Source organism: Prosopis cineraria, unplaced genomic scaffold (genome assembly GCF_029017545.1).
Source record: "Prosopis cineraria cultivar Desert tree isolate PC_DT_omini unplaced genomic scaffold, ASM2901754v1 PC2, whole genome shotgun sequence".
In the NCBI taxonomy this organism is placed as follows: domain Eukaryota; kingdom Viridiplantae; phylum Streptophyta; class Magnoliopsida; order Fabales; family Fabaceae; genus Prosopis; species Prosopis cineraria.
The window spans coordinates 40,865,612-40,877,187 of NW_026555333.1; the positions used below are offsets into that span (position 1 = coordinate 40,865,612).

The window sequence follows — 11,576 nt, forward strand, 5'->3', positions numbered from 1 at the left end:
TATAAATTTAAAAGACTAAATATTACATTATAAAAAATATATATATCGAACTTAAACAGGTAATCCAAGGAGCTTCATTGACAGATCTACAGCCAAAAACAACAGACATGCGACAGCTAGCTAAGAATATGGTGTATGTGGGGATATCAGTTAAGAAAAATATTTAGATAAATTGAGTGTATTATATTATTTATGATCTGTTTAATTAAAATAATTTAAATAAAATATTATGTTATATTTTTTAAATTAATTTTATTTTTATAATAGAATGTCCATTTGATTTCTTGCCCTTTCTCTCTTTACTATCATTAATATCAAAATTAATTTTATATTTAATACTATTTAAATACTCCATTCGTCTCAAATTATAGGACATTTTTAAAAGAGTTTTTTCATCTCAAAATATAAGATACTTTAGATGGATTAATGTTTCATTAAATGTATCAATTTTAATATTATCATTTCCCTTTTTATAATTAATTTTTATTTCTTTTCTTTTCAATGTATTAAATAATGAGTATTTTTAAAAGTTTATATTTTTATTTAAAAAAAATAAAGTTGTTAAGTGTATTTAATGAGATTTATTAATATATAAAATTTTATTTAAAAATATTTTATTATTTAAGATAAAAGAGAGTAGTATATTTTTATTGAATCCCCCGTGAATGATATGATAAATCCGCTCTAACTATATTTTTCAATCAATTAATCACGTGGTTGCTAAAGAGTACACACATCACGCCGCTCTTTACGAAGGAGGACCACCCACGTGGCACGTGACATGTGACACGTGGCTGTTTCGTAACGCAATCCTTCCTGTGCAGTCCATTGATATTCGTGTTAATGTTAGGAATAACAGTAAATCAAAAAATATAATTTTTCTATCATATATATAATTTTTTATTCTAAATGTATTCTCCCCATAAAAGTGTGACCAATGCATGTTATTTTGTTCAAGCCGAAGGGAGACTAACGATTCTAGTCATTTAGGACATTTCGAAGAAGAGACCAACAATTACACAAAAAACTAAATGCTAGCTTTGCAACAAAAGATTTGATTTCATTATCCATTAGATATTACTTAGAATGGATAACTTATCCAATTATGATTAGTTTAAATTTGGAGTATTATATTTCTAAAAATTTCAAAGCTAATTAGGGAAACCTTAATTACTTCTAAATTATGGAATATGTGCGTAGTGGGATGATCTCTTGTGTGCTTTCCACATTTAACCACACATAAAGAAAATTGCTTCTTTCTCATCTATAAAAAGGTTTGCTATAATAAGTTCAAATTACTGGCAATTGAATAGAATTAAAGAGATTTGATAACCTTAAACAAAATCGTGAGTTCGAATTCTGTGGATGATAGCTTCTATTTGTATAGATTATTAACTTATGTAATAATATATTAGGACAAAAAATACATATAACACTGCAATCAAATTTAACATACAAAATGTATGTACTTTCGGAGAGAAATGTTTGGCGTCTACATTCATTTTATGATATTTGGATTTAATTTGAATAATTTAAAACTTAATATTTGTATAATATACTTTAAGTTAAATTATCACTTTTAAAATTGACAAGTAAAAATTGCACTTATATGTACATTCCTCCCCACTCTCTTTGTATATAAAGGTCAAAGGACAAATTTTTTTTTTGAAAGTTTTTTGCAAGGTGCAACCAATATTTTTTATTAGTGTAATATTATCTTGAAAGTTTAAAAAATAGTGTAATATTGTCTTATATTAATGTAATGTTGATAATTAGTTGAACAATTCTCACAAGGGTTAAAGGAAAATTTTGGTCGAAAGTTTTTCCAAACGAATAGGTTGATATCCTAAACTTTTAACTAATACAATATTTTTGGGTTATTAATGTTTAATTCAAAAAAATAGTTTGTATTGCTAGTTTTTAACTATATATGCTTTGTCTAATTGACTAAGTGCAAAACTAACTTTACTAGAGCACTTTTCGAACTTGCCTTGTTTTATATCTATGAGCAAGTCTATAACAAGGGACAAAATTGCTTCTTCAGGTAAACTTTTGAGACAAAAATGCTCTTTAACTTTCATAATTATTCAACTAATTATTAATATTGATCAAACATTACTATTAGGTAACATTGCATTATTTTAGAAACTTTGTGGGTGATATTGTGCTAATTAAAAGTTAAAAAAACCAGTTATACCTAATGAAAAATTTCAAAGACAAATTATTTATGCTTTAACCATATATATAAAGTCACACCATTTACAAGTCATAGGCGGCTTATCTTAAATTACATAAAAAGGTCTACCTCACCAACTAATTTTGTACTCCCTCCGTATTAAATTATAAAATATTTTTAAAGAAATTTCTCCATTTTAAAATATAAGACATATTGGGTATATTAATATTTTATTAAATGCATCAATTTTAATATTATTATTTCTCTTTTTATAATTAATTTTCATTTATTTTTTTTTCAATATATTAAATGATAAGTATTTTTGAAAGTTTATATTTTTATTTTGAAAAGATAAAGTTGTTAAATGTATTTAATAAAACTTATTGACATGTAAAATTTTATTTAAAAGTATTTTATAATTCAGGATGAAAAGAGTATCATACACAAAAAACAATTTTGGCTAGTCCAAAATTTGGATAAATGGAGGAGGGTTATATACTTATATTAGATCATCGACAACCAACATAAAACCCTGCCAAATTTCTGATAATGAGTTAAACTCTAATGATATGAGAGATGAATTTACGTGGTTTTTTTAGTGATCTATTTCTAAAATTTTCCAATTTAAATATTTTAACATTTGGGTCTCAGATTGTAAAATTTTCCTTTAAAAAATTGAATTGTGTTTTTTTTCAGGTTTAACTTTTTTAAAAAAAATAATGAAATTGATGGGGAGGTTGGCAATGTGATCACGTGTGAAGGATGGAACATTAAAAGCACGGGAAGACATTGATGGAGAGAGAGGCATAGAGAAGGGAGGCAAATTAAAACAGGCAAGTGTTGGGTGACAAGTCATTATTCAAAAGACCTACTTTCCCAAAATGGAAAGTTTCCCACTATAAATGAGCCAACAGTGGCAGCTGCAACTCATTAAAACCCACGTGATTCAATTTGCAGCCTTTGCTATTTCAACATCCCGTTTCACATTCAGTCATGAAGTTCCTCTAATTTCTACATACACGGACCAGGATGAGCGGTTAGCATGTATATAGTATTGGAATTCAAGTAAATTTAGCTAGTTGAAATAGTATTTTGATTGATTTAATAAATTATTTTGTTTATGATTTCAAATAATTACTTTTGATTATAATTTTAACCATTAACTTTTAAACATGTGTCTTGACCAATTATTTAAAAACATGACTGAACTAAACAGTCGGATGATTGATTAGAACTGTTAATGGCTCAATCTTGAATAAAAAATTATTTTTATGATTGAGCCGAAAACTAAAGTTAAATCAAAGATTGGAGCGGTTTTAAAAAACAGACAGTTTTAAACATAACATTGAAAAAACTTAAGAAATTTAAAAAAGTAGAAAACTTTAAAAATTAGATCCTACTAAAAGGTAATTTTATTTTAAAACAATTCACATGTGTAAATGTTTTGAGGCTATTTTTTTTTTATAAAGTTGTTGACAATTATGGATGCAAACACTGATACTTTTAAATCTGTTTATATCTAATTTAATCAAGATCTACCTATATTTAACAAGGTATAATATTATTAATTTACAGTCATGTTATGTCATTTTACTAACATATTATAGTTTTTTCTTGTATTTATTTTATATATAAAGTTAATATTATTTTTATTTAATTATTATGTCATTGGTTTAACTATGCGAACCTTGAACTGCTGGCCTTTCCTATTCAATATTCAGTCTGATTATGAAAATATTGGTCTTGACTAGTTCAATAATTGATTCAATTTTAAATACCTTTGATGATTAATGTTGCATAGAATATAAAAGATGAGCTGAATTGTTCATACAATATATGAATAACTTATCTTCATAGTGTTCTTAAGTTTTTGACAAGACTATCTATCTAATTAGGTCATATTCAAATATTGTCAAGTCTATTTGTAAATAACTCCCTTTTATCTTATATAAAAAAAATCATGGTTTACCATACCATGTATAAAATTTTATAAATGAGTTGCATTATTCATCATATATAAATATTATGGCTGGCTATAAATTTCGCTGTATATTTATATACTGATGATAGTGAAGAATAATAAAAAATTAAAGTATATAATGATCTTCAAATTAATCATCATCGGTATTTTCAGAAATTATTATTATTATTATTTTCAAAAGTTCTATTTTAATGTTCTCAATATTAAAAAAAATTAAAATTTAATATTATTTTAATGAAAATAACATCATGACATTCATATACTCCCTTTATTAAAAAATATAAGGTATTTTTTGAAGAGTTGAATGTTAAAAAATATAAGGCATTCTTAATCTTTTGAGGTGTAATCATTGTCTTTTTTCAAAAGTGTTTCTATTGATACTGACTTTATATTTATTATAGAGTGTTTAATAAAGATAAATATAAAAAAATAGAATTAATTTAAAAATAAGTAACTACTTTATTGGGGTGAAATTTGATTAAAAATATCTTATATTTTTTAACGGAAGGAGTATAAGATTAAAATTATAATTTTAAAACTATAAAATTAATTTCAACGAGTATCAGGTACACAAAATAATATTATGCTTTTACAAAATAAATAAACAATAATAAATTATCAAATAAAAAATAATTATAACAAATTAATAACCACCCGATTCCCAAGCCGTTAACACTGTTCTCACTTTTTAGGATTGTAAAAGAAAATCTGTTTATTATTATTATTATTATTTTTGCCCCAAAAGAAAGTAAATGGCTCATAAGCTTGCCGCATATGTAACTCATTTTACACGTGCAAAGTCAAATTATATTTTTTATTATCATAATTTTTTTTTTTGTTCTTTTCTTGCCCCAACTGACACTTTATATACGACCTCTTCAAAGTGAATTGTCTCTTCCACTGTATATCTCTCTACTGGTTTTATTTTTCTGACGGTTTTTAAGAAATTTATTATTTGGGTCGATCGACGATGAAGCGAAACTGCGAGTTAGAGCTTGGCCTTCAACGTCGCAATTCGATGTAAGCATTCTCTAATCTCTGCTCTTTTGATTTAATTAATTTGTTAATAATTATTCATTCATCTAATAATTAATATAGTTTGTGTGTGTTCGCAATTTTTTGCAACAATGCCACAGTAACGAGCCTTTCGACATAACACACCACCATCCCCAGATTCTTCACAATGGACGCCGATGCTTCATCGATGTTACAGAAATTCAGGTACTCTATACACACACGTGTCAGATTATTCAACTGAGTTTTACGTTGGTTATCAATCATATAACACAATAATCCTAATTTTTACCTTATGTATATTTTATAAATCAAACTATGCCACTGTGTTAGAGAAAAATAATTTTATCTGTATTATTGCTGAATTTGTGGGAGAAAAATAATGTGAATTTTGGAAATAATTAATGATTGTAGGCAAGGGTGATAATATGGTTGGCAAATAGAGAAATGGAGGAGAGAGTGGGAAGGAGAGGATCATCATCATCAACTTCATCATCATCATCATCATCATCAACAACAACAACATCATCATCATTATCATCTTCATTTTGGGTGCAATCTCAAGCTTTGATGTATGGAAGTGGTGGTCATGGTCATGGAGGCCTCTCTCTGAAGAAATCTCTTCAGAGCTTTCTGCAGAAGAGAAAGAAAAGGACACAACAAGAGACAAAGTCACAATGTGATCACTGTGAATAAAAAAAAAAAAAACTAAAACTAAAACAATATTCCTCTTTCACACAACCACACAAATATTCACCATTTTTAGTTAAAGATTTGCATCATAGATCATTCCTGGCCCCATGCATGTTCATCCCCATCCGGTGAAATTCTTCATGTGCTGCTACCTATTATTGCTTTTACTTCAGCTTTACACTTTCTCACTTTTTGACTTTGTCAATTCAACTTTATTTTTTTAATTTAATAAATATGTCTCTGCCTACACCTCTTCTCTACTCTCATTAGCTGGCTTCACCATTGCAATGAGGCTAGTAGGGAATATGGGGTAATTATGAATAGGGACCCTATAATGAAATGAATTACAAAAAAGAGATCTTGAACTTTTGAAATTACTCATAAAGAGTAAAGACATTAGTCGTCTTCTGGGGAAAAAAGTGTTTGGCCGAAATGTCCCTCGGAATTGAACACTGAATTTGGAAGTGGTATTTGTAAATTTCTTTTGTGGGGCTCATAATTTTTCTATTAAGAAAACAAAGAACTTGTTCAGCTCCCTACCGTTGAAATTGAATATTGCTGAATCTGAGAGTGCCATTTGCAATTTTTTCTTTTTTATGATTTGTAATTTTTTTAAAAGGAAAAGTACCAAGGTCTTTGTTTATAATTAATTTAAAAAATTCAATGTGACGCACAAAAATAATTAACTAAAGGGAAATTATTCTTTTTTTTTTTCAACTTATCATTGCTTTATAAAAATTGTGTTTTGAGGTATTGTATATCTTAATGCTTTGTAAAATCATGTTTAGTGCCTTATGAGAGAAAAAAATGCAGCTAGTATGCAATTCTACAAGCATAGTAATAACATATATATAAAACGGACCTTCAAAATAATCAATTGGAAATATAAAGATATTAAGAATAGAGAGAGTGCAAATTAGAGGTTTATAATGATTTAACTCTATTCTTGAGCCTATGCCTAATCGTTAATCAAATTATTTTACAATCTCACTCTGTGTAACAACAAGAGTTCTTTCTACCAAGAGACACCTTACCCCCCCCCCCCCTTTTTTGGGATAAACAAAGATAGCTCATCTTTTATTTGTCTTTAAAGGATACATATAGTAGCCTTGGCTTACAATGATTAAAGAGGAGAAGCACTAAAAGAAACTCCCTCAAAGTTTAAATGGAGATACAGTATTAAAGTTCTAGTTACTCGATTAACTTAAAAACGTTTTCTTTTAATTTAAGATGAAAAGCTAGCTCAAGATTACATTACGGCTCTATTTTTTGTATATTTTGAAATTAACTATAAATAGAAATTTTGAATTATTGAAATTACTCTTAAGGACCTTGGGCCTTTTTTACAAAAAAGTGTTGTGACCAAAATGCCTGTTGAAATTGAATGCCGTATTTGAGAGTGACATTTTTAAGTTTCTTTTGTATTTTGTAAAATTTTTAGGAATAATATAGCTTTTATCTCCAAATTTTCTCTTAATTATTCCTCAAATTTTAACTCAAACAACTCAATTCTTATAATTTATTGAGTTAAGAAATTATAAGAAATGAGTTGTACTAGAAAAATTATAAAAACTGGGTTGTTCTAAGTCAAGAAAATGTAGAAACTGAATTATTCTAAGTCATAAGTTTAAAAATTAAATCAATAATTTAGAATAAGTTTAAGAACTAAAAGTCATATTTTTTTAAAGCTTGACTAGTGCTTTGGAAGTATTTATATTGAGGGATAAACCTTTAACCTCTTAAAAGTTTGAAATAACTGAAAAAAAAATTAGTTTATGCATTTATTAGTTATAAACAATTATAACTTATTTTGAAAAAGAAGAATATGTTTTGAACATGTATTAAATGCAAATGTGGCATACGTTATTGATTTAAGTATTGGTGATATGACGTATGTGAAATGTTGATAAATGATTTTTTTGAGCATAAACATGAGAACATACATGAGAAATATGATGTAATGATGATGTGATGCCAATGAGGCTGAGAGGAAAATGTTGAGATTGAGAAAAGTGAATAAATGCTATGGATAGAAAATTATGTGAGTAAATTTGATAATTGAATATGCATGTAACGAATGTAGTACTTGAGAATTTGTATGAGAAGAATTGATGTATAAGTGTATGCATATCATGAATTGAGTATATGTGCATTGCATGATCATTGAGGTGAGAGTTCACCTAAGGAGAGGAGTAGAGATTTCTAAATTCATGTGGTATGATCGTCATTTGAAGCTTGATGGCTTGTCTCTTTATTTATATTATCTCACTTGTTCAATGAAAGACTTAAACCTAATTAATTTTCACTTGTTTAAGAAGAGGTTAGCTCAGTGGTATGACACTTTATAGTTGTTAGTATTAAGAGAAACTGTGACTCATAAGTGAATGTAGTATCTTTGGCAGAGCAACTCTTCACAAGAAAAGGCTTGGGTAGTTTTATTACATGGACGAATCCCATTATAGCCAATTGTTTTATGTCAAAGGTATTAAAAGGGTATAAAGATGGCATTAATCATGCATAATATAATATGACCATATGGTTATTATTATTGTAGTCTTACATAATAATAAAGGGCACAGGTTTTTATAATTGTGTTCTCTTGTATGAATTGATGATTAATATCAATATGTAATATGACATATGTTGTGTTCGGTCATATAATTGTTAGTATTATGGTCATGGCTAATAATTTTAAAAGAAAAGTATAAATTTGTGAAAGTGTTGTAAATGCACTTGTATCAGTATAATTAATTGACATGTATTTATATAGGCTAGATTAACTTTAGTTATTGAATGATTGTACTTACTTCTCTCTCTATAATATTTATAGGAATTAGCTCAAGCCAGAACAAGGAAAAAGCACCTGAGGCCTAGGATATTTCGTTAGTAATAGTAGGGCTCTATTTTGAATGACCATGTGTATTCACAATTGATATTGCCAACTAGGGGATTGCATTCTTTTGCAATTTACTTACACTATTATTAATGTCAATGGAAGTTGTATTTTGGGCTCTAGGTTATAATTGTGATTTGTGATACTTAGTAGGGCCAAAATATTAGTATAATTATGATGTTGATTATAAAATTGATTGTGAAAGAGTATATTCATATCTCATATGAAATTGACTCCCCTTATATTTTTGTGATCAAGTGTGTTGTGTATGTTATAGGAGTGCTATAATGTATTGCACATGTATCCTTTAGTCTATTGAATGTGATTAAATGGTAACTGTATGTTTATGGCACTTGATAGTGATTTTAGATACCCTAATTATGTTTTAAAAGCAAAAAAGAGTGAGTTTGCATTTACGTATTTAACTTTGATTGTAAAATAGTTTGTAAGTAAAACCAGTATCATTAGTTAGAGGTTTTAACAAGTTGTTTGTAGACACCTACATCGCTTTATTTAGACCTCAAACAAAGATGGAACATGTTGGAAGTTTGCCCTAATTGCTATTAAATCTGTGTAATATGTCATGGTGCATAGCACAATGATAAATGTGCCGCAACACGCCTCTACTTTATTGTAGTGACCCCTTATTTTTCAACTTGAATTCAAATGCTTTGATACAATTTGGTATTCTATGCTTTTGTGAACGTATTTTACTATGATTTTTGTTAATTATATTATAGAATTTTAAAAGTTTGAAAATTTAGGGTCCTAATGATATGAATTTACTACTTAGATAATTGGCTTTGCAAATGAATTGGTAATTCTCTTAAGTTAACCCTGTGATTACTAAGGTTTTAGAGTTAATTATAGATTAATGAGGGTAACCTTACACATAGCTTAGTAGTTGAGGCCATTTTGGCCAATGATGGTAGAAAGGGTAAGGGAAAGAGAGATAAGGGGATGGTAGCTAAAGGTGGTGAGGGTTTGGTAATTAGAGAACTTGTTAAAAGTGGTGAGGTTTCATCATGATACAACTTGTCACTTATTGCTATAATTGTCACTAGAACCGATAATTCAGATGGGTCTAACTTATTCAAATCGGACTTAAAGTATTCTACCTTTTTAAAAAAGTTCATATAATTAAGTTCGGCTGTAACTTTTTTCAATTGGGTTTGGGTTGGCTCGTTAAGCTTGGCCAAAATTACCAACTATACATACATATAAAGTCAATAATTCCAATGGTCAGAATTATTTGGATTGGGCTTAGTTTGGATGGAGCTCAATTTAGGCCAAGCTTAAAGTATCATGTCATTTTAAAAAAGTCTATATAGTCAAACCCGACTTTAACTTTTTTGGGGCAGGTTTTGGTTGCCTTGTCAGGCTTGGTCCGAATTATCAGCTCTACTTATCACTTTACTTTGCAATTCATGTTCTCATTTGTGATTGTTAATACAATTTACTTTTAGACAGGTTGTTGTTATAGAGAGAATGGCGTCAATTTTGAGTCATTTTTATTCATTTTACTCATTAATACGAAGGGAATGTTACCAAATATCAACATTCACTAATGATCAATAAATACATCTTCACAATGCATAACCCTTTCAAAAACATTAACACAGGAATACAACCCAGAAGCTTCATCCAACACTCCACTTTGGGTAACAAAAAAAGACCACGACCTTTGCTTCCTGCAACTGAAAACACTTGAGTATTTTCAAACAAGAAAAAAAAAAAAAACCCCACAACATCACCACACATGACACAGCTACATTCAAGATCTTCTTCAACCTCCTCTGCATCTTCTTCACTTCAAACATAGCATCACCCTTAGCATTAGTGTATTTGATTCCTTCATGCCTTGCACTTCCGCTATGCTCATCAGACAAATAATCCACAAGACAAAACAACTCATTAATGACTTCCTTCGCCCTCTCCCTCATCTCAACATTGTGCAAGACCAAAAACCCACATCCTCCCTATACACAGTCACGGCCAACCCATTTCAATAAGAAGAAGAAGAGGGTCCAAAGGAGAATATAGAACAACACCCAAACCTGTTGATAGTTTGGGCACCCATAAACATTTTCTTTGGATTTTCCTCGCTTCAAGACATCCATTGCTGAGCCACCACATCACAGTGACAATACCTAGTCAGACTATCACACCGAACCTCTTGACATCTCCTAAGCATAGCAAGACTCCTTTGAGAATCCATGCTTGCGAACGACATTGACTCAACCATGGCTTCCCTCAACTTCCCTTCGCCTAGCCCTCATATTGCTCAAGAACTTTTTCAATGGAGATGTTGAGGGTTGGTGAGGTATTTAATCAAGAGTAAATACATTTTAGAAACAAATAAATGATTTCAGAAATAAATAAATGATAGAAACAATATAAATAAGTCATTCTACATGAATAGTTCACATGTTAGTCCAGATAGACATTGATCTGATTAAACTTTCAATTTAACAGTCAACACATGATCAGACTAATGGCTTACTATTTTTGAAAGTTTGAAAGTGCCATTACTATTAAAAAAAATTTAAAATACTAGGCATTTTTGGAGGAAAAATTCCCAGACATTTTTGTTCCCCCCCCCCCTTTTTTAATTTGTGCTCGAAAAAGACCAAAGTTTATGCAGCTAATTTGTGACAGTTTTAAAACCTACTTTGATAAATCAGTGAAAATAAATCACACAAATAAGAGATATTCCATCATGCTCCGCCATTCTTAACAAGGGTAATAGCATCAACTTAACGATTTATTTGTAACTTCCTTGAAAATGTGCAGGTTTATTTAAAGGGTAGCATAATTTG

General features: G+C 28.9%; 1 protein-coding gene across 2 annotated transcripts; it reads left to right on the forward strand.

Moving 5' to 3' along the window:
- Positions 1-5,064: 5,064 nt before the first annotated feature.
- LOC129301786 (protein TIFY 5A-like) lies at positions 5,065-6,031 on the forward strand. 2 transcript variants are annotated; one of them, XM_054940376.1, is made up of 3 exons: positions 5,065-5,177; positions 5,294-5,378; positions 5,586-6,031. In XM_054940376.1, the coding sequence occupies exons 1-3, from the start codon at positions 5,128-5,130 to the stop codon at positions 5,865-5,867; spliced, it is 417 nt and encodes a 138-aa protein (XP_054796351.1). In that variant the 5' UTR covers positions 5,065-5,127; the 3' UTR covers positions 5,868-6,031. The 2 variants fall into 2 exon arrangements, 1 of the variants encoding a protein (XP_054796351.1); XR_008591095.1 differs by having other exon boundaries at positions 5,068-5,177; positions 5,256-5,378.
- The last annotated feature ends 5,545 nt before the right edge of the window (positions 6,032-11,576 follow it).

Bases quoted from the DNA above. Each gene is read 5' to 3' on its own strand.
- LOC129301786 (XM_054940376.1), top strand. From the start codon at position 5,128: ATGAAGCGAAACTGCGAGTTAGAGCTTGGCCTTCAACGTCGCAATTCG. The intron at 5,178-5,293 runs GTAAGCATTCTC...ACAATGCCACAG, and splicing joins CTTCAACGTCGCAATTCGAT to TAACGAGCCTTTCGACATAA. The intron at 5,379-5,585 runs GTACTCTATACA...TAATGATTGTAG, and splicing joins TCGATGTTACAGAAATTCAG to GCAAGGGTGATAATATGGTT.